Genomic DNA, 24,083 nt, shown 5'->3' with positions numbered 1-24,083 from the left:
GCTTCTCCTCCATAAGCACAGATACAAGATCATCTATGTTCATACACTGAGCATCTTTTGTGAGGCTTTACCAGGCTGAAGGAACAAGATAATTACTCTGTTTTACATACAACTGTAAAACAGAAATAACAATATGCAAGTATAACACCACTTTTCAAATTGCTACCATTTTGCTTGCAATTTCTTCATAACTTTCAGATCTACTTTCTGCTATACTACTGCTTAACCATTTTCCTATTTTTTGTAGTTTGCTCCTTGGTTTTACTGAGCCTTGTTGATTTCACACTTGCTTTTTACTTTTCTTGACCCATTTTCACTTTTATGTTCCTTTAAGCACCTGCTGCAATTTCTACCATGTGCATGTCTAGAGTAAGTGCTCCCTGGCTTCAAAGTATCAGTCACTGCCAAACAGCCACCACAAAGATAACAACAGGCCACATCCAGTATGAAAGTTATTTCAGCACCAGGCCATGAGCTGCAATTTGAGTCCTTAAATTTTACGATATAGCCTTGAATTTAAATATTAACTGACAAAGGGCTTGCAAAGTCTCCATCCTTAAGTTTAATTATAAAAATTTGCTACAAAACATATCTACCTTCTTGGCAGGTCCCTAAACCACACATACCCACAGCAAGCACCATGAGGCACAGCAGAGGCAGAGATGTGAGAAAGGGTTGCAGGAAACCTTATCAGGGCAAAGTCTCTGTGGGCTTGAGCTCCATTTTAGCTCTAATCCTCACCCCTGGTCCCTGTGCCAGAGCTGCACTGCAGCTCCATCCCCACATGCCCAAGTCTTTTGCCAAGCCCTGACACCCAGCTCGTGCTCAGAGTTGCCTCAGTACTACAGCCCAGCCTGCAACCACAGGGCTGGGTCTGATCCTGGTCACCATCACCAGCTCACCTTCTCCATGAGCTCTGGCATGTGGCCCACAGGGTACAGTTTATGCCATGGCCTATTCCTCTGCCACCCCTGGCTCTTTCAGAGCAGTCTGCTCCTGCTTCCACACTGCATTTTCTCTATTTCATGCAATCCTTGCAAGAAACTAAAAAAATTCCCATCCATATCTTCACACTCCAGGCTATTCACTGCATTACAGCAAAGCCTAACTTGCTTATTATCTTTAGTACTTATGCAGACAAGCCACATACAGAAGTAGAGGTACAAACTTACCGTTTCACCCTTTTTATGTTACCATGAATCAACTCTTTCATTCTTTCTTCTACTTTGTTTAGAAGCTGCAAAAAATAGGAAACAAGAGGTAGGAATTTGTAAATCAGCACTTAATGCAAAATATCTGCTAAATTAGCCTACCTGGAGGTCAATAAAGCAGCACCTGCTATGAGAAGGCTTTGAAATGTAACATTAGAAGCCCAAGAGTAACTAGCTGGCCTCCTCAGCCTTGTTACTAGCAAGAATGTGCACATTTCAGCAGCTGTCATCACTGCAGTTAGCTGCTCGCCAGGACAACACATCCAAAGAGGGAACACGAGAACCCTTCAAAGTTCCATTCTTGCTACAGCAGTTGGCTCTTCCCCTGCAATATTCAATGCCTAGAGCCTTCATGCCAGGGAAGATGAAGCTGTTTTTCTTCATGGGGCAAAAGTCTGAGTATGGAGGCTTCCCACCTCTCAGAACAGAGAGTACAAAGGAGTCTCACACTAATACATCAGGCTGCAGGCTGAGCATCTCATGTCCTCCCTCACTGCCCTGGGTAGCTGAAGAGACCCAAGCCCTAACCAAGGCTGCTGTATTTTCACAACTATTACTAAGAACACAAGGCCCAGTACCTGCAGAGGAGTGTGCGCATTCATGCACTCGTGTGCACAACTTCAACAGGTGCTACTGCTCCTCATCTGTGAGCATTCAGGTTTGAACTGACTTCAATATTTCTAATATTTTACCACTATAGACTTTGATAAGCCTGACTAAAAAGGGGTTCCCCATACAGTTAGGTAATCCTAGTAAGGTAAGCAACATTCATACCTGATCAACTTCTTCTCTTCCTTTCATGTCATCATTGTAGCTCTGCAGATCCACCAACACCAGTCCATGAGGGTGAATTCTCAAATTGGCAAAACTACAACACAGATAGTAATGACAGATTTATTATCAAAAATCAAAGTATGGAAAGAAAATCTAAAGCAAGTTGTATAAAGTTCAGAATGAGTGTATTTTTCCCCAGCATCTGTAACTGTTGGCAGTTCCAGCTCGAGTCTTCCTCTTTAAGTCACAAAGAGAAAAAGTTCCAAGAACTTGCCTATCACTAAACAACTAATAAAACCAGTAGGAAGCAAGGCAGTGAAACAGAGTGTTTAAGCCACAACAACAATGGTACAATGAGAATGCACTGCTTGCTAGTCTACAGGCCTGCTGGAACAGGTGGGTTGATTTAGGCTTTTTAATTGAAAACAATCCTTAAGAAAACATCTGGACACTTTCCTTCCTCTGTATTTTCCTCTTCACTTCTGGGGGTGTGTCTCTATTTTGTTTTGCAGGCAGGGTGGTTGGGACTGGTAGTTAGATTTTTTTTTTTTTTTGTCAGTTGTTTTTTAAATTTTTTTATAGTTACAATTCAGAGACACTGATCACATTCAAAGCTGAATAAAAATCTGTAAGTGAAAAACAATAAGCATCCTGGAGCAAACCACAGCTCTGACTGGCAAAGAAATTGCAGCAGCAAACTCTCATTGATGAATACACATGCCAAGTCAACAAAACTCCTACTGTATATTTACTACAGAAACATTTAAAGACGAAAGAGCAAGGCCTTGCCAGGCTAAGTACAGTAGGCGAATAAATAGTGAATCTCCAAGAACTTGCAATGAGGAGAACAAGAACTAAGGGCAGTGGGGAAGGACACAATGAAACAGCGTAGCAGAGGCAATATCCTTCCTATTCTAGGGAGGAGAGAAGACAAAAAGAAACAGAAAGGCTACAAAGGAAGCGGAGGAGAAAAACATACACCGGAAAAAAAAGCAGAAGTGGGGATGAGAACAGGAATGGCTGAACAAAGAAAGGGTATTCGGGGATAGAAATGCACTAGTACAACACAGAGACCTCAGATAAAGCTGTATCATTCTCTGAATGCTCCATTCTCTGCCTGCCTCCTCTTATCACCCCACTCAGCCCCAAAGGAAAACACAAACCAACTCTTGTTATGACAAAGTTTACGTGACCTTTCATCTCCCCACCACTCCCACCTTTTTTGTCTCTTCCAGAGCCCCTTTTGCAAACTGTCAGCCTCAACACGAACACCACCTTCCCCATGGTGCTGGGACTGTCAGCCCTCAGCTGCAGTCAGAGATAAAACCCTGAATATTGTGTGTTGTCTGAAGATAACGTCTGCTAACTGTAAAACAATCAAATTATGAAACTGACTGAAGCAATTCAAGAATAAAAACACCTTGCTGGCTTTGGAACAGCAGTGATCTGCAGCTCTCATATGTTACTACTGTCACCAAGTTCTCTTCAGAGGATGGGTCTGGGCAGTCAGAGTCCTTCTCAAGACTCTGCAGACAGGACCTGTCCCCAGAAGAAAAGGCATTTCCATTTACTACACACATGCACACCCAGAGCACACAGACTATCACCACCCTGGAGCAGCCCTCCCTCCCTCCATCCCAGAGCTTCCCCACTAGGTGTCCTCTGACACAGGGTTTTGGTGAGGAATCACAAAAGCCTACCAGGATTCTGTTTGCATGAGGGTTTGGGGTTTTTTAAAGGAGAGAAGGACAAAAGAGCAGAACTTTGAAGATGGAAGCACTGGCCACTCCAGCAGGTTTTGGATATGACCATTCACAGTGAAGAGGGTGAAGTCCATAGGCCCTTAGAGCTGTGGCAGTACAGACAGAAAAATGTGTATGCAGTTCACAAGACAGCTCTGATGCCCTGAAAACTGGCATGGTGTCAAATATTTTCTAAACTGATAAAAAGTTTAGAAAAAACTTTTTATCAGTTTATTTCCATGTTCTGGAAGTTGCTGTTGGCACAAATGAGCAACAGATTGACTGTCCATGACTCAAGTTCTCTTTTAAATTAATTTCCTACAAGAATCACACAGCTGTCATAAGATTTGACAGCTGACATCTTCACTTCCCCTGTGACTCCATGAGAGCCTCAGCAGGGGATATTCCTGCCCCTGCTTTGAGGTGGGAGGTGAGAGGCAGAGAGCAGAGTTGCTCTGAAAGTACAGCCAAACTTCACAGATTTGTAAGTGATATGACAGCATTAGAATACAGAGACAACAGCCTGCAGAACCATCCATTTCATCTAATTGTCACCTCTAGCAGAATAGAAGGGTCCTGACACCTGGGGCAAGGGGGATGAGGTGAAAGGCAGGCAGCAGGCTGTGTAATGGGACTAAACTCCAAGTTCCAAGTTTCTGGCTGATATTCTGAGCTATTTTATGGTAAAAAAACTTGAATGAAATTCAAAATTCTCAACAATAACACAGGTACAGGTTGGTTATACCTTGGCTATAAGTTATCTGGATGAAAAGAGACACCTAAAATAAGCTAAATGCCTGTAAAGATTTAAGTACACAGCCAACAGTATAAGTAGACTCAAATATGAACAGTCAGTATTAAGTAGTGTTAATGCAGTAGTGGTAGGCCAAAGCTGAACTCACAAAAAGTTACCAGCTCCAGTCAGCAGACAGCAAAGGCTATGCTGGCTTTTGTCACTTTACATTTTTCTGCCTGGCAGAACATATATGAATGCAGGTTTTTATCAGCAGCTGCTCTTTTAAAATGTGGAAGAGGGTTCTTTAAAACAATAAGAATAGTTTCCATTTTCTATATATAAATATACAGGAAAGATTACTTTAGAATCCAATAGGGGGAAAATAAAGTTTGCTTCAAAATTAGCCCCTACTGTCTCATCTTTCTGAAAAATATAATACCTGTTCTAAAAAAAATAGCCACCTGCCACACTTTCGATGTGCGCTTGCATGTAATTTCATAAAAGTAACAAGGCGGGAAAAAAGCTCAGTGAGGAGGTATCCTCTTCCTTTCCGTCTGGCAAGGAAATCTGCACCTGAAAAGCAGCCCCCACTGTAAGAACACTCCACTTGCTGCTGCACCTGCAGATCTGTCACATCCTCCAAGGCAGTGCTCAAGCTTTCTGTGCTGGTATGCACAGGTGTCAGCTACAGACACAGTTCTACTGAGTGCTGCATCTTAGCACCTGAACATCAGATGTCAACAAATAATTCCAAACTGCACAAATCAAAAAGTAACTGCATGAAACAGAACTAGGAAGCAAAGATCAAATCATTCTAAGCCAAAATGTACTATCCTACCTTAGTTAATTGTATTGCAGAGAACAATGGAACATTGCAATCCCACATACCCAAGAAAGGATTTCCCAAACCACCACACCCAGAGAAAAAAGCTGGATAGCAAGACAGGTACCGACAAACCCATCAAAGCTTTTATCTGCTGACTAACTTTGAATCACTATAAAAAGAGAATAGTTCAAGTATTTAAAAAAACAGCTTGCCACTAAAAGCATCACCTGTCAAACTACTCAATGAGAGAGGAAATAAAAATTTGCTTATACCAGGAAAACAAAGTTTTTCAAACTGGCATGACAGTGTTTTACTAAAACATACTCTTTTTTAAAGTTCTTCGCATTAATTACAAAGTATTTGAGGGACCTTAACAAGCTAGGCAATCACATTTCTTCATTATACCATTAGTCCAGTTCTGTTTTTACAGAATAAGAAAATTAAACCAATAAAAGCTGTTGCATGGTAGCTGTTGCTGCTTCCTATTCTTCAGCCCATTTATACACTCTGGGTCACTCCATAGGCAACTACAACATTTTAGCCTGAAACAAAGAGCTGAGGAACGTTCATCCTGCTCCTTTAAAATATGCTGTATGGCATACAGAGTGGTTAGCAAAAGACTAACAAAGAAAAGAAAAAAAGTAAACACACTCCCCTCCCCCTTCACAGTGTTAACATATTCAGCATCTCTGTGACACAGAAACCAAATTCAACTGGGTAAAGCTTGCACTGCTGTGAACAGCGAAGTCAAGTGCAGTAGGATTATACTTCTCTAAGCAAGAATTCAGACACCAAAGTTAAAAATGGATGTGTGCTATAAAGGAGGTCAAAGCTTTTCTAAAAGACACTCTTCTACTGTAGAAACCATGACTCAAGTTTCAGGTTTGGGGCTTTTGAAGAACTTCAAGGTGGAACATGACAAAAGACTGAGCACAGATTTACAAGGAAAAAAACTCTGATAGCTCTATGCAGTATAATAAAAGGCTACTTGCTCACAAGCAGTAATGAGATTAAAACAAAGCATTAATTGAGTAGATATCAGTTGCTAAAGATTAGCTTCACTGATTTTTCTCCTTAACTTAGATGTAACAACACTTCTCAATCTGTTGAAATATACTGGGCAGTAAGTATGACTTTGTACAAAGTCACATATACATCATATAAGGTAAAAATTTCACATGTTTTAAAGCTAACTTTCAACTGTTTAGTCCAAGATAGTGACACTTCAGTAAAAGCATGCTGCTTAATGTGACCCTACAAACCACTCTAGAAGGAATCTAAAAAATACACAGCTCAAGAAACACACAGCTCAGAAAAACAGGACTGCTTGAGACTCAAAACTCAAGAGACAGAGCTCCACTCTGGCACATGCTACAGCTCCCCAAGCAGTGTCTGGGCAAGGGGGCTGGCAAAGCACACAGAAATGCATCCATCCCCACCACTTCAGAAAACTTGAGTGGCTCAAGTGAGCCATTGCCTGCCCCACTCCAGACCTTGTGTTGACAACCCCATTAGTAAATATCTTCACCTGAACCTCCCTCAATTAGGTTTTTTGTCAGAACAAATCACGAAGTAAATGGACCAGGTAGAGTTGCCACATACGACTTTTGCTTGCTTAGCTTTGGACAAAAGAGAACAGGGATCTGTTGCTTTGGTAATGACAACAGGAAAGCAGGTCTTAATCCCCAAATCAGCTCCAATTCATTCCACCAGTGCAGCCCTCCATGGAGCTGTTCACTTGGTGGCTTTGTCAGAAACAGCTTTGTCAACAGCAGGGCCCACAATTCCACAGAGTGCAGCACAGGGCACCCTGCAGGCTATGGGGGTTATCTCAGCAAACTCTGGAGTACAGACACTGTTTAGCAACACATTACTATCTCATCTCAGGTATTTTTCCCAGGGATTAGTACCCAGCTTGTTATATCAACTGCACATCTGTCTTGCAATGGCTCAGTCACCTTTGGCTGGCTAAAAACATATTTGTGTGCACATGCTCACAAACCCTGACTCACAGCACCCCCTCCATCTCTCCTTCTAGGGAACTTGTTGTAGCCAGTCATCCTTACAAGAGCTGCTCGTGACATACCTACATCACAAGTCTTTTTTCCAAGTTTTACTACAAGCTGCTGCTGGAAATAAGCTAGGGCATGCAGGCTTTTCCTCTTCTTACCTTGCAAAACACTCACTGTTTTGCAAGGCAAGAAGAGGAAAAGCCTGCACGCCCTGGCTACTTTCTTTGTAGTTGTGTCAGGTAATATTTTTATGCTAATTAAAAGGCATGATACTTTAAGGCACTAAGATAAGTGCAGACAAACTTGCTGGTATTAAAACAGAACTAGGCAGGTCTGTTTTAATTATTTAGTCAGTTGAACCTCATATGTTCATCAGTTCATTCTTACAATTTGTGAAACCTGTTTGTTTTGCAAGGTTTTTGAACTGTTCAGTCTGTTGGGTTTTACGGGTTTACAACCTCGTTTGTTTAAGTTAACTGAATCTACATCAAACAAATACAAACTACACTAGCAGAAATATATTATTTAGGGCTTCCTTAAAAAAAGTATTCAGGCTTGTTGTATAACTAGAGGAAACAAAATTGCTGAGGTCCCAAAACTCACAGAAAGTTCCCCTATGCATGTGTTCAGCTGACAGTGTAACAAGAGCAATCCAGTCAGATACTGTAAAATTTAGGTTTCTGTAAGAGCCTTTCTCAGAGATGCTTCCAGGTGCCAGTTCATTTATGTCCTGGAAAAGTTATGCAACAAAACACTGTTTTCTAGGAAGTTCCTGGAACACATCAAAAGACAGGCAATTTAACTCTGAAACTGCTCCTTTAGAAGAGGCTATCATCTTAAGGAGAATGATCAGATGAATTTGCAAAGAGAAAACCCAATTTGAGAATTCACATCTCATATACCTCTTAACACTCAAGGAAATGCAGAAAAGCAACATGAGGCCATGTAATCAAATAAAACCAACCTTTTAATCTTCTAACTTCTTTTTACTTTAAAGTAATATCTTTTAATTCTTCAGAGTTGGTAGAAACTTGATATTATCTTTTTAGAATTACATGAAAGTTTAACAATAGAGAGGAAGGATATTTACCAACTATTACAGAGGAAAAAAATTACCAACTTTGCTATATTTTCACCAACTCAGAGACAAAAGGTTACCAGAACTGCAATGTTGATCAAATAATTCAGGAAGAACATAAAGCACATGTAATTAAAGACAAAATAAACAAGGCTGTACAAAAGCAAGATACAATTAACAGATTTTTCTAGATATATCAAGTATAAAAAACAAGTAATTTTGAGCAGAAAAAGCCAGTGCCACATTTGAAAAGCTAACTGAAATATAATAAAAAACTTCATAGAGCACAACTGACAATGATAAACCTAGAACTACTCATTTCCACTTACTTGTTACACCTTACTTTGAGTCCCAAAAACCCCCCACAAAAAAATCCCAATTAAACAAAAAAACAGAACAAACCACAAACAAAACAAATCTAACCAGCAAAAAGAAAACAGGCACCCCAAAGCAGCAGCTGCCACAATTATGACAAGAACAAGTAACTGAATAACGATAAACAAATTTAGTGCAATAAAACCACGGTAGTTACTTATAAATAGACCAGATTAATGTATACCATAATCAACCAACTGTGAAGCAGCATCTGGAAATAAAGTGAATGTAGTTTTGCTTATCAGTTTGTCCCAGCAGACTCAGCTTTTGTGTCACTAATGACACCAATCACCCTTATCATGCTGTTAATTACCTCAGAAGCTGCTTGAGAATTTGAAGCATAGAACAGCATGTAAATACAGACAGACACAAAGCTGTCATTGTTCACATGCCAAGGTTAGACACCAACACGTTTGGACATATTTAATGGTCAGAAAATTACAAACACATTGAACTGACTTGAGCTTTCCTGCATCTGGAAGGACTAGTGCTGAGACCAAGGCACCATTCTATGGTACAGATCAGACTGACCAGTTCAACCTTGTGATATCCAAACTGCAAAATGACACAGTCCAGATTAGAAACAATATTCTGCTTTATCATAGCTACTTCATACACAAGGCTGATAAAAGGATAGCCTGCCCTGTCAACACTACAAGAGGGAGAAATAAATACTTAAAGGAAGGACAGCAGATACATAATCAAAAGAAAAATCCACTCACCTGCCATTTTTTTTGATGTAGGTTACTAAATAACCATGGTCTTCCCAGTTATGAACTGTTTCTGTCATTCCCTGCTCCTGAAAAATGGGCTGTAGAGCTTTAAGAACGGCATTACAATCAGCTGCAAGATTAAGAGAGAAAAAAATAATCAGTGAGAATTTTCCACTCAAGTTACTTCTGCCTTTTTTTAGAGGCTGGAAAGTTTCTCCTAGAAGCCTGGATTATTTGGTTTTTTAAGTACCATTTGAACACTCTTTCATGTATCTTCTCTTCTGCCCATCCTCATCTACCCAGAGATATTTCTCTGTGCATGGGTATCCAAACAACTTTAAATCAGTTTTCACACCTGAGCAAAAATTGTTATCCACTATGGATGTAATCAGAGCATTTTTATGACAGCTACTATTGATCATATACTATATCACAATCCACAAAAATCTTTACTCACATAACTTCTTTTAAAAGATCATTTAACACACAAACAGCAATCCTAAAAAAAACCCACAACACTGACAAGAAACCTCAAAAAAAGTTAAGCTGTACTACTGGATAACTACAAAGGCACTGAAGACTAACCTATCCACCCTAGCCCTACACAAACATCCTTTTTTCTAACATCCAGGCCAGAGCAAGTCCCCAGTTGAAATCCTCATGATATTATGGAAAAAAAACTCTCAGAAGAGCACAAAAAAATTCTCTTGGAAATAACCGACATTACTCTGGTACAACTACCTTCAAAAGCAAGCTGACAATTTGTCCATAAAGGTATTTATTCAGTCAGAATATGCTAAATTCAGAAGTGTCAAGTTTGCTATACAGATTTGTGGGGTTTTGTTACCCACAACATAGCTTTAATGAACAATTTTAGTTTCTTCAAATAAGTGTCTCAAAAACAAGTTGCAAGCTTTGCCCATTTATTTTGGAGTTGTTGACAAGGTGAATTAGGGGAGGATGCTCCTAAAGTTGCACTTAGCAGAACAAGAACAGAACTGGAAAGACTTAGCCCACCAGTGTCAGTGAGGAGACCTAATAAAACATTAATTTACAGGCTGTCCCTGGAAGGCAAGCAGCATCACCTCCACTTCACAAAACACAGAACTGAGCCACCAGGTCATGCAATGGCAACAATGTAACCAGGAGTTCCTATCTCCACCAGAGATATCACAGACCTTAGTATGCAGACACAGCTTACAACCAAACGCTCCAGCACAGACAATCTTCCCCATTGTGAGTTTCTTAAAGAGTTATTCCCAAGGTACTTACTTTGTTTTAGCCCTGCTCTCAAAATGCATTTACATTGGAAGCCAGTACAGGTAGCCAGCAGACATAATCAGCAATAGTTCCAGGATAAAATAGTTGTACAAGCTACAAAGAACTGAAAAAAGATCCATACCAAATAAATCTAAGTTCCTCAATCAAGCATCTCTATCCAACTCCACAGTAGACTAAGCTAAAAATATGATTGCTTGAAACTTATGTTTGCCCATCCAAAAACCCCAGACTTGAACTACCCTTGAATGTTTCAACCAGACAGACTGAAGTAACTGACAGAGTATTTACTTTTCTTTAAGCAAAACCAAGAGCAAGCCAATTCCCCAGTAGCCAAGGATATTTAATAGACTTTGGAAAGCTTTGCTTATTACTCATTCTATCTGATCTTGATGTATGTTCTGAGATAGATTTATTTTTCACCTTCTAAATCTCACTCAATTCCATGTTGCAAGCTAAAGGCAGACAGGACCAACAAAACCAAATTCTGCTAGACCACAGTGAATTATTTAACTGCTGGTTCCTTCTTAGTCAGGAGCACCACTGATGAAACACCACAGTCCACTATCACCATGAAACTTCTTCCTTCCCCTACCTTTCTGTAAAAATCTGCATCATCTGTAGCAGTAAGATTTTAGACTCCTATCCAGTGTCAGGTTCCACCAGGGCACAGGCAGTAAGGCTCAGAGTACACAGCCTGTCTGCCCAGTAACCATGGTTACAGCAGCAATAAGTGGGCCAGCAATCAAACCAACATGTTTTTCAGACATCAAAAGAATAGATAAATGGGGCCATAACTATGAGCCACAAAGCTTAAACAGGTTCTAATCTCTGCCTTGCACTGGCAAGGGAACTTTGCAAGGCTCACTTTGAACTTGCAGCTTCTGGCAGGCATCAGCCGTTTCTGGAGAAGGTAAGAGCAGCTGCTCCAATGCCAGTACATGCACAAAGAATTTCTGTCACTTCAGACACGCAGTCCCCACTTCCCCAGCAGCATCTGTTTCCTTGCCCAACTCCTTTACCTTCTCCATCTTTTTCACAACAAATGCCTACTTCCACCACTTACTCCTTAAGCCACCACCACAAAAACATTAAAAACCCTGTTTACTCAAGCATGCCATACCCTCCAAGGGCCAAGGGTAAAATGACATGAGACCCAAACTGAACCAGTGTCCAACCAACCCCCAAACCACCTCACTTCTGCAGTTTCTGGAAGACTCAGCAGCAAGAGGGCAAACAGACTGAAAGACTGAAGTACTCATAACACATTTAGCCTGTTTTCAACAGCTTTAAGGAATCCTGCTAGGTGCATCTTGGCAGGCACTGCAGGACAAATCATCACCGGTATTTTTCTGCTCCATGAACAGATCAACCCCTCGCATACAGCTCATCACTCAGCCACAAAGTTCTTTGCTGAGAACCCAGGCACAAGCTTGATTAAGCTCTCCCTATTATGCTATTAACTTTAGGAAATTAAAACAACAACATGCTCTTTCACCAGGTATCCTTTTAGTTATACCACACAAGATTTGCCTTGGAGGGCTAATTAATTCTCCCAAGTTGGAGATTCCCTTATAAAATGTTTGAGGCCTTAAGTGGTTGCTTGAAGGCATCAGAAAGCTTCAGTGATCTCAGGATATCTCACCCAAATCCACTTGTCACCGCCTCACTCCAAACTCAGATATGCTCTTATCAAGCGCTGATAAGCAAATAGGACAACGGTGATTCAAATAACAGGAGCACCTTTGAATCTACATCTAAATGTTTATTCAAGTAGTCATTACATTTTTGGTTATTCAGGAACAAAAGAAACGAACTCTGGATACCAAGTATAAAATACTGATTTAGGCATTTGAAAATTATTTGCCAGAAGTAATGAAAAATGCCCACCCAGAGTGACAACTTTAGAGAACAGGAACAAAACCCACTATGTACTGGATTTGAAATATATGTATTTTTCAAGAGAGTTAATGCCTAGTTTAGCCAGAACATTTTTGAACCCCAGCACATTTGAGGAGAAGACTTGCAGCAGTTGCAGATGTTCCTCTGAATTTGAGCAGCAAAGCAGACAGTAATTGACAGTAATCTGTGAACATGAGAGCAAAGTCCAGAGTCGCTGTAAGCACCAAGTCTGGCCACATGCATCAGTTCCATCCTGACACTTGAGCTCAGTGTTGGAATCATTTGCTATTGAGCCAGATTACCTCTAAAAATATTCTGGATTAAGATTTCTTCATGCCCTACAATTAACAAAACTTCAGTAAACTATGGGAACAGATTAATTCTCATTGAAAACACCCCACTTCCAACTTCAAACTTTTCTTACCCTGATTTTCAATCATTTATTCTAGCAAGTGAGAATATAGCATAACCAAAACAATAAAACACATTAAAGCACTTATATATGATTCAGAAACTGATGAATTTTCCCATGGCAGCTAAATATTCGGTAGAGAAAGGTGAAGAAAACAAATCAAACTAAGTGTTTCATTAAGAATACATGAAAGAGTTAGCATACATTAGGAATCAAGATGCAGAATATGCTAAGAGTAAATAGCAACCTGAAGTGCTGCCATATTGTTTCAGTTCAAAGCTGTTTAGGTTGTTTCAACATAATAAATCCTTGTGCTCTGCAAGTCTGATATCCTTGCACAGAGGCACCCTACCTATCAACTCCCATTACTCAAAAATCTTAAAGGAAAAGGGAATACAGAGACAGGGTGGGAGGGCACTACATACAAGTGATGAAGGGAAGACACCTGACAGAAGAGATTAATTTCTGGCCAGCTGAGGTCCAGGGGCAGCTCAAGAAGGGCAGCAGGAGGGGGCGCCTCCAACCTGCTACAGCTGCACACCTGACTGCTCTGGCATTCAGCTCACCATAGTCAAACTGGCAGCCCCCTCCACCACCACCTCTTGCTGGAAACAGTGTCCTCAGGCTCACACGAGTACAGGGTATCTCACCCACAGACTGATCCAAGGCGTTTTCCCAATGCCAATATTGTATCTCAATCTCAACCATGAAAAAATTGCAAAATTAAGAGGTTTGCAGAAATGTTTGGTGAGCAAATTGTTCAGAAGCTTTAAAAATCCAGAGCTAAGGAGAAGCTTCAGGCTCCCATGTATTTTGAATGTCCTAGATTTTTTTAGCACTTGAGAAAACAGAAATAAAAACAAACAAAAAAAAAAAGCTAAAAGTCACAACAGTTCATGGAAAATCAACAGCTGCCGCCTCCTCCTCCTAGGTCCCCCTCTCCATTGTATGTGACCAGGTAGAGCAGTACATAATAATTTGCAGATAACTTGTTATCACTTGGGCATCAACTCCTGCACGGCAATCTTTTTCTTAGAACTAGAAAACTTAAGAATTGTAATTATTTTGTGCTAGTTAAAAGGATCTGCCTGCATGGAAAATGAGTGAGCAGGGCACACTGGTGTTTAAACAGAAATCTGGAGAAGCTTTCAGAGCAATATCACAGGCTCAACTAAAGTCAGAATGCCAACAGCTGCCTAAGCTGAGCCATGTCTTCCAACAAGATAACCCCACGCCTCACAAGAATGAAAGTCCACCCTCCAAGCACACCCCAAGAGCCCTGCTTTCATAACTGCCCAGAACAAAGCAGGTAGCTTTTTCCTGACATGCTAACAGATGCAAATGAACATCAACTGGCTCTAGCAACATACACCTTCTGGGTATTGAGTTTTAAAGTCTCCCATCAGAACACGCATACAGGAAAAATCCTTTGTTTTGTCCTTGCCAGCTCTGCAAAAGAAGAAAACAGCAGGAAGCAGAAAATTATACTAAAATTACTCCTTTCAATCAATTTGCACCCATGAGGACCATCCTCATTATGTTGACTTCGACAAGAAGTCAATAAATCATGTATGGCATGAGGCTTAAGGGGGCAGCAGGTGGAAACAGTCATCTACCACTCATTCATTCACAAGAAAACAGATCAGCAAGTTTCCTAGTGCACACTCTATTGCATTATGTATTACACAAGGTTAGCAGTAGAAGGCTGCTTTTTCCAAAGGTTTCCACAGAATGCCTCCCCCACTCCTATTTTTAAGGATTTCCAGCTACACAGTGAATACAGGCAAACACAGCTATGCTGTGTCACATCAGCAAGTGCATGAACTCACTGGCACTTCCATGAGATCTCCAGAGCCAACAGGAGTCACTCTGTGCATCCAAGGGTCCTTTAGGAAATTGTGGGTAAAACAACCATGATCAGAAGGAGCTCTCAAAGCATTAACAATACCCAGCTACAAAAAGGAGAATTCAACACACTCTCCTCCCCTGCACTACCACCACCTTGGTATTAGCTCCCTAATCACTTTCAAGGGAGAATTCCACAGAAGATCTCAAGTTTTCAGCCAACACAGGCCTATGAAATCTATCCACTTCCATAATGGAATAAATACACAAAAAATAAGTTATTCCTTCACCCTTCCTCTTCTTGATTTGCTGTATCAGGGCTATCAAAAAAATCTAATTTACTGTGCAAATACAGGGTGCCTCTGCTTGTGGATTCATCAATATCTGAAGGCTCACTCCCAATGATTCCTGCAGAACAATATATTATGGAAAACTAAAAAATCCACCACAGAGACCTGTGAGAAGGGTTTTCCCTTGTTCATTTTTGGCAAAATTTTAGAAGACCATCGTGCCTGGAAACACATTAGGGACCATATTTTCAATCACTAGTAGAGCCTCCCCCATTCACTCTGACATTTACAAATTATTTCTTTCTCTATTTTTAATTAAATATGTTTTAAAAGTATTCTCCTATATCTGGCATCTAATTGCAGTTAGTAATTGTTGGCATCCTACTACAGTTAACTTTTATATGCCCATCTTCTGGAAATGTGCACAGCAGATCACAAAGCAATTCTCTGGTAACTACAAAAAAATCCCAAACAACACAGGCCTCCACTTGAGCCTCAGTACCAACAACTGTAGTTTCAATGCCTTAAACTTCATCTGTCTCCCAGTAATACACAACTGAAGCCCACCAACTGGCATACAAAGACTGTTCATATTTTAAACCTCAGCATCTGTTGAAATACCTGCAGACTTTCCACACAAAAAAAGCTGTAGAGAAGAAAATACACTTGGTAACAGAACTTCAGCATGTCCAATAATATCAGCTCTTCTGGTCACTTACATCTTTCAAGCCACTTTAATCACCTATGACCTGACCATCTTCTAGAAAAATATTAAGCATGGTACTTGTCCTATATACTTTCCTCTCCTTTCAAGGATTTTGATATTTAAGAGGCATGGTCAGAGAAATCTGAAATGGGAAATACTGATGTGTCAAAAGCAGTCTTCATTTCCAGCAAGAATTTGCCCTACAGCCTCAAACCATGAGCCTCACAACAAACATCTCCCACACTGTTAGTCTTCACCTTTGCAGGTGACAGTTCCTTCATGTCTGAGCAAGCAGCCATTGAGAACTTGACATCATGCTGGAGAATCAGATAATTATATTTTCAGAGTTCCAGTCATAAAGTATTTTAATCTTTAAAACTAGAAACCAACAAAAGCAGGCAATGAGTTCATAGCAGTCGTTACTGCTAAAAATGGAAAGCTATTAATACCTGCATTAACACCTCCTGACAAGCCCCATTTGTGCCCTGACACTCAGCAGGCCAGCTCCTGGTCCAGGCCTGCCACAACTGGAGCGTGGAGACCTGCAGGGCTCAGCTCACAACAGCCCAAAGGCACGGGCTGAGCCCACAACACTCATAGAGCTGCTAAGGAAACACAACCCAAACAGACCCATTCCTCAACTGCATGCAAACACACCTTTAGCAAAGGTTGATAACACAGCTGCAAGCTCCAGAGACATCTGAGTCTTGTCTAAGCCTTATTTACACGGTCTTCACATACAGGTCATAGCTAAGGAGTCAGCATATTTTGTTCACATACCATAAATCAATAAGGTAAGGAGATAAGCCTGTCATCTGCATGTTATCACTGCAATCAGATGTTTCAGCACTTCAGACAATCCAATGCTTGACAGAACCAGTCAAATTTAGCTACAAGGATCAGAGATACCACTCCCTCACAAGAAGTTCAAATATACTTGTTTTTACAGCTAACTGCAGCCAGCTCCAGCCACAAAAGCAAAATCTGTCTCACAGAAAAAAAAAAAACCAAAGCCATAGCACCTCTAGTACATGCAGCAACAAAAGCACCTACCAGAGAACATCAAATTAAAAGTAACTCTCTATAGAGGTAAGTGCTCAAATCTTTTATTGATGAGTTTTATTTATGATCTTAGGCTTGGACTAATACTGAACTCGACATCTTCTTGCTCCTTCATAGACAAGATTGACTTACTTGAGAAAGAAACCACAAGTTTTCAAGAAAAATATCAAGTTTTCAATGCCAGGCATCCCTTCCTGCATTCTCTGCTATTTCCACACTTTGTATGGGATGAACAATGATTCAACATCTAGAACTGTTGATTATCTGCTAAATAAAGCAAACCAGCACCAGTTCCAAATTGTCTTTAATACAGCAAGACAGTTCAAAACACAAGCAACTGAGCTCACTGAGTGTTTTCCCAGGTAGAAGTTCGGGCAGAGATTTCAGAGACAGTAGCAAGAAAGAGCCAATGCAGCACCCCCCAACCCACAGTATTTAGCTCTCCTAAGCACTCCTCTTCCCAGGAAATTACCCTTTCAGAAAACCATTTTCTTAACTATTTCTTAAAGTAAGGAAACTCAACAAAAAAGCTTTTAAAAGGTGTAAAACTCAAGTCTTCCCCCCCTTCAAAAGTTTAGATCAACACAGCCAAAAATAAGCACATAAAACTTTAGTACTGCTCCATGAAGAACAGTAAGACTTCCAATCCAAACAAAGACAGGAATGAAAATATTATTTTAACTACATTCAGTTCAAATATTTAGCAATTTGATAGTCTAAGTAAAAAACTTCAATACTGAAAGAATATTTAGGAGGGTAACTCAGAACACCTGACAGTTAAGATTTTTTCCCCCCTTGCAGTGTTAGAATTGAGCAGTGGACCCAAGCCTGCAGACAGGAAGCAAGCTACTAACAGAGGATGCTCAGCCTACAAAAGGTCATTCCCTTCTTTGTATCTCCTTAAAATCATTAATCTGAGGAAAATCAGATCATGTGCGCACATTCACTTTAACTTTTACTTAAATTTCAGCATTGCCCTACCTGCACTCTCTCCAGCTCCAGCATCCCCAGTGTGCAATTCACCCAAGAGCTTCCTAAGCGTTGGTTTCAGTAACTGTGCCAGGTCATCACTGCTCTCCTCACCAGCTCACTCACCTGTGCCCTGGCCCTCAGTGTTACAGGCACAACTCTTTGTGCCATATACTATTTATAATGCCCCCAGCAATAATCCCAAACAGCAAACATGGAGACAATTCAAACTGATTTCCACCTAATCTGCCTTTCTGAAGCAAAGAACCCAAATCTCACAAGAGTCTTCATATTATCTCTCCTCCCACCCCCTTAGAGAAATCTGAAGAACATCCATCAGTTCAATACTCAACAACCAAGCAAACAAAGCTTTGTTGACAAATTCATGCATGGATGGAAAAACTCCCATGTGCAAGCAGATTTACAACATACAGTAAACCTAAAATCAACTCTACAGGTATAAGGCATCAAATACGTAAACACCTTCATAATAAAGCCCTCAAACTACATAACTTGAGGAGCCTCAAATTCATCTCTTCTGACTAACAAAAAGACCACAACTAAAGCTTTCTATGCCCAAATTAAAGAAGGCCAGCAAGCTGCGTCCATTTTCATAAATGTTAAAATAGTCTTCTTGTATTTTAGGATAGGGAACACTATGCTGTTTGCCTGCTAAAGCTGTTTATCTCCAGGGTCACAGATAAGTAACATACTTCTGTTCAAAGCGCTGAGCTCTAGAGTTGCTAATTTAACCAGCTCTTGAGAAGACCATTACTGAAACTCAGGCTGTGCTAAACAGCTATCAAATGATTCACCTCACCCCTGCTTATATTTTTAACTAACTATTCCTAAAAAACTAATGAGGTGCCTAATTAGAGGAAATAGTTACAAGGACAGGTAAAAGGACCTTTTTCTTAGTAGTATATAGATTTTTGTAGTACACAAAAAAAAGACAAGGACAGCACATGGACAGGCAAAAAGGTCTTTTTTTTAATAGCATATGGATTTTTGTAGTACACAAAAAAATTTATTGAATTTTTTTTCAAACTGGCAGCTTTTAGCAGAAGTACATGGCTTTAATCATCTCATGCAACCCCATTCCCAAGGCAATACTGTGACTCCCATCTCAAACCAACACAAGAGGACCTGTTTTCTCTAACTCCCCAGACCCACATTTTACATTGCTGGCATTTTCAACAACCTTGTGGAAGTGATGACTACAAACACTAAGAAAGGGCTACATAAGAGTTATCAGTCTCACTATTTTTGCTGAGTACATTTGAGTCCTGAAGAATGTACATGACAAGCTCCACAGTGCAATACTCTCTCAGGACTGCCTGAAGAAACCAGGGCTGTTATTGAAAGGGTTTGTGACATGCCAAGTAAGTCAGCCAGTGAGAACAACCCACCAAATCCACACCATTCTGCAGCACAAGCAGTTGCTACCAGCTGCACAAGTATTAACACATGACAAAATCCCATCTTCCTCATGCAGAGCGGTATCCTGTGGATCTTGTCCCTGCGGCGACAAAGAGCCTCCATCCTTCACCCACAGAGAGCCTCAGAAGACTGAGGATAAATACAAGAGACACATACCAGAGAACAAAGTAATAAACAGATCCCAGAGAACTATTAACATCCCAGCCTTTATGCAGTCTTGATGGTAGACAATTACAGTGATGCCTTTGGATAGCTGCTATGCTAGAAGTCAACAGTGAGAAACATATACAGATTATTTCAACCATGTATAATGACTCTCAGAACCAAGGAGATTCTTTAAAAAAAAATAAAATTACCATGTGCAGTTATTGGAAGATGCATTGCAATGAAACAAATTATTGTGCACCTTTTCTACAAAGTACAGATGCCATTATCTGGACTTGTGTAAAGCCTTTGACACAATCCCCCACAACGTCCCTCTCTCAAATTGGTGAGAGCTGGGCTCAGTGGGTGAACTGTTTGGCGCACAATTAAATCGTTGGACAGTCACACCCAGAGGGTCCTGGTCAGTGGCTCAGAGCTCCAGTGGACATCAGTAACAAGCAGTTCCCCTCAGGGCTCCATACTGGGACCAGTTATTTAGTATCTTCACTAATGACACAGACAAAGCGATCAGTTACAGATGGCACCAAGCAGAGTGGTATGGTTGACACACCTGAAGGATGGGATGGCATCCAAACACATCTGGACAAGCCTGAGAAGTGGCTCACGGGAATCTCATGAGGTTTAACAAGACCAAGTGCAAGGGGCTGCACCCAGGTCTGGGCGACTCCTGGTACCAACAAAGTCTAGGGATGAACAGATCAAGAGTGGCCCTGCCCAGCAGGACTTGGGGTGCTGGTGGGTGAGAGGCTGGACATGACCCAGCAACAGGCACGTGCAGCCCAGAAAACCAACACTGTCCTGGGCTGCATCCAAAGCACTGAGGGCAGCAGGCTGAGGAAGGGAATTCTGCCCCTCTGCCCTGGTGAGACCCCACCTGCAGTGCTGCCTCCAGCTCTGGGGTCCCAGCACAGGAAGGAGCTGTTCAAGTCCAGAGATGACCAAGTTCAAGATGTTCAGAGAGATGGAGAATCTCCCCTACAAGGAAAGGCTGAGAGAATTGGGATTGTTTAGTATGGAATTGAGGTGATCTAATCACAGCTTTCCAGTACCTGAAGGGAGCTTAAGGCTGAAGAGAAACTTTTGAAAAAGAGCCTGGAGTGACAAGGAGGAATGGCTTCAAACTGAAAGAGAAAAGGGTTTGGTTAGATGTTAGGAAAAAATTCTTTGCTGTGAGGGGTGAAGGATTGCGATGGACTGCCCAGAGAAGCTGTGGATACCACATCCCTGAAAGTGCTCAACACCAGGCTGGATGTGGCTCAGTGTAAACTGACCTAGCCCAAGGTGTGGCTGCCCGTGGCAGGGAACTTGGAAGTAGAGAACACTTAAGGCCCCTTTTAACCCATCCATGATAAGCTGGCAACTTTTGTTATACTAATACCTATACAAAAATACACATTTGTAAAAAACAAGGACACAGCTAATGTTTTGAGGTAAAAGGACTGTGCATTTACTAAGTTTACAGATTCTGCTTTCTCCATAAGATGCAACAGCTTTAGCTGAGACTAAGAAAAATGTTATCCTTACAAGATCTGACGGTCCAAAACAACACATTTAATTTTATTAAATGCTATTTTAATGGCATTCCAGACCATTCAGAAGTCTAACTGACCACCTAATTTTGAGAAAAAAAAAACACAATTAGTTAACAATCTCTGATTAAGCTATAAGGTTTAACTCCTGTGATACAATCTACACATGCACATTCACCAGTTTTTTCTATTTAGATGACTCCTTTGAGCTTTGCACCATAAACACTAGATGAGAGGGAAAATTCCACATAAGAAGTACAAACCAACTACTGAGCTGTCACTGCTGAAAGTTCTTCATGTCTCACAGAAGATGTCCGTTTTGCTGAGACAAGTGTAAGAAGAGAAGAAGGCTTCTTCCTTCCTTTGACTTACACAGCAACACTGCTACAGTGGGTCCATCGACCCATCCCCACTTGGGTACATCCATCTTGGTCAGACAACGATGCAAACATTGCCCTCAAAAGTAAAGGCAAGTGGAAAAGCCTACCTAAAACCAAAGTAACTGTTAAGGTCCTTACCACATTCTGTAATTAACAGCATTGCTTTTCATATCATAGAGGATCTAACATACCTATAGTTTATTTTCAATAAATAAGCCCTAGGTAGAGCACCTTATCCCTGGCAATTTCAACCCTTCTGCAGAAGTCAGTCATTGTTATAACTCCTGAATCCATGGTAGTTCAGAGAACTACGGTGACAAAGAAGCCATTGTGGGGGCTGGTTGGTTTCCATGAAACTAGTTTTTATACTGGTCTAGCTTACCAATTCTGCTCATACTAGATTAGTCAAACAAGGTGCAAGGAAAATAGCAGCACTATCTTATTTGCCATTAGGTCACCATTAGAGTGGCTAACCTGCCCCGAAAAAAACTCAGTGTAAAAGGGAAACCGAAAGGTTTTCACTGTGAAAACCACAGAACAGTACCCCAAAAAGCACACTCTGGGAACTACTGCAGCATCACCTTCCCCTTCCTGCTCCCGGCTCTCCGAAGTGCACATGCAGCAACGCCACAAAGAACACAGCTCGCAGCAAAGCTCCTGTGGTCAGGAATCTCTTTCTTAAACGAAGCTTTTACAAGATTTTGTCTTTGCAAGGATGCAGGGAAGTGCCTTCACGCCAAACTGGGCAGGAGAAAGGGGTTCGACACGGGGCCAGGCGGGCTCAGGGCTGGGTGCAGGAGGCCACACCGGGCCCGCGGCCTGGCCCGGCACTCAGCGAGGCGCTTTGGCGCCCACGGCAGTTCCCCCCTTCCCCCACCAAACCTTCCCACCGGGCTCGGCTGCCGGGAAACGTGGTTGCGGCCGCAGCTCCCGGCCCGAACGTGCCCCCTTGCAGATACCCGCGGGGTCAGGCCCCGCCACAGCCCGGCGCTCCAGCGCTAACCGCGTTCTCCAGCAGGTTCGAGCAGCACCGCAGTGACACCGCACTCCCGCCTCGCTCGGCGGCAGCCGCCAGCCCGGCTCCCCGCGCCCGCCTCAAGCGCGGGGCAGCCGCAGCGCCAGAGCGGCCTCGGGGGTGCCCGGGCCCAGCCGCTCGCCAAGAGCCAGGCTCTGCTTCCCTGCCCCCGGCCCTGCGGTTCGGCGCCTGCCGCCCGCTGCCCATGCGGGGAGAGCGCGCCCTGGGGCGCCCGGAGCCGCCGCGGGGGCACCCGCACGGCCGCCTCGGCCCTGCCCAGCTCCGCTGGCTCCCCCCGGGCGGTGCAGCCCCCGCGGCGGCGGGCTCTGGGTAGGAGGCCGCAGCGGGCCGCCCGCCTGCCCAGGGACACAGGCTGGTACCGGGGACGAACACGGCCCGGCGGGAACGCCGGGGAAGGGCCGGAGGGGGAGGCGGCGCCTGCGCAGGCCTCATCCTCGGCGGCCCCGGCGAGACGCCCAGCGGGGCGAGTGGAGTGGGGTGGGGTGCGGAAGGTGCGCGCCCCCCGCCGCCTTCCAGCCCGGTTACCTGTGGCGCCGAGCAGGAAGTCCAGGGTGCTGTGCCGCGCTGCTGCTGCCATAGTGAGGTAGAGCCCTGTGCCATGCCTGGAGCGGCGGCGGCGGCGCGGCCCGAGCGGCGGAGCGGCCCTATATGCGCGGGGCTGCGGCGGCGCCGGGGGGGGAGCGCGGCGGGGCGGGGCCGGGGCGGGCCGGGGCGGGCCTGGGGAAGCGGCGGGCCCGGAGACCCCGCTCGGCGTGCCCGGGGAGCCCTTGGGGTGCGGCTGACCTGCAGCCACCCCCTGAAATCCCGTAATGGTGGCCCGGCGCTGGGGCCCCGGAGCGGTTCCAGCGGCCGTGGGGCTGCTGTGTGTCACCTGCTGCCCGCCGTGGGCACGGAGGGGCCCCGCTGTCCCTCCCTGCAGAGGGACCAGACCAGGGAGTCATTAAAGCCTTTTGTTTAAAGTCTTTTTTATTTATAACGAATAACTGTAAAACAGCGGGCTGAAGCCACAAATTTCATTAATCACGTGCAATTACAAGCCCAGAAAAATAGTGTTCAGCAGTAGTTAGCTGCAGGACTGATCACAGAATCACATCACAGAATCAATTAGATTGGTAAAGACGTCTGAGATATCGAATCCAACCTGTGACCGACCACCACCATGTCAACTAGATCATGGCACTGAGTGCCACATCCAGTCTTTCCTTAAAAACATCCAGGGATGGTAACTCCACCACCCCTCTGGGCAGCCCATTCCATTAACCGTTCTGTGAAGAAATTCCTCCTAATGTCCAACCTAAATCTCCCCAGGTGCAGATAAAGACTGTGTCCTCTCGTCCTGTTGCAGGCTGCCTGGCAGAAGAGACGGAGCCCCATCTCTCTACACTCTCAGGGAATTGTAGAGAGCATAAAGGTCACCTCTGTTTTCTTTTCTCCAGGCCTAACAACCCCAGCTTCTTCTGCTGTTCCTCATCAGATTTGTGCTCCAGACCCTTCCCCAGCTCCACTGTCCTCTGGCCATGCTCCAGCCCCTCAACATCCGTCCTGAATTGAGGGGCCCAGAACCGGGCACAGGAGTCCAGGTGTGCCCTCACCAGTGCTCAG

At 43.0% G+C, this 24,083-nt stretch overlaps 1 protein-coding gene across 1 annotated transcript in view; it reads right to left on the bottom strand.

Annotated features, from left to right (window-relative positions):
- Positions 1-23,149, bottom strand: part of SMS (spermine synthase) — a 43,472-nt gene extending 20,323 nt beyond the window's left edge. The window contains exons 1-4 of the mRNA XM_054271690.1: positions 23,007-23,149; positions 9,477-9,597; positions 1,986-2,079; positions 1,173-1,237 (exon numbers count right to left, since the gene is read on the bottom strand). Of these exons, the coding sequence (XP_054127665.1) occupies positions 1,173-1,237; positions 1,986-2,079; positions 9,477-9,597; positions 23,007-23,058 (332 nt within the window). The 5' untranslated portion in view covers positions 23,059-23,149. The remainder of the gene's footprint in view (positions 1-1,172; positions 1,238-1,985; positions 2,080-9,476; positions 9,598-23,006) is intronic.
- Between the last annotated feature and the right edge of the window lie 934 nt (positions 23,150-24,083).

Source organism: Melozone crissalis, unplaced genomic scaffold (assembly GCF_028551555.1).
Source record: "Melozone crissalis strain CALT ecotype California unplaced genomic scaffold, PUWL_Pcris_2 ptg000013l_1, whole genome shotgun sequence".
NCBI classification, from domain to species: Eukaryota; Metazoa; Chordata; class Aves; order Passeriformes; family Passerellidae; genus Melozone; species Melozone crissalis.
Note: the sequence above shows the minus strand (reverse complement) of the source record. Positions and strands in the feature narration are given on the sequence as shown.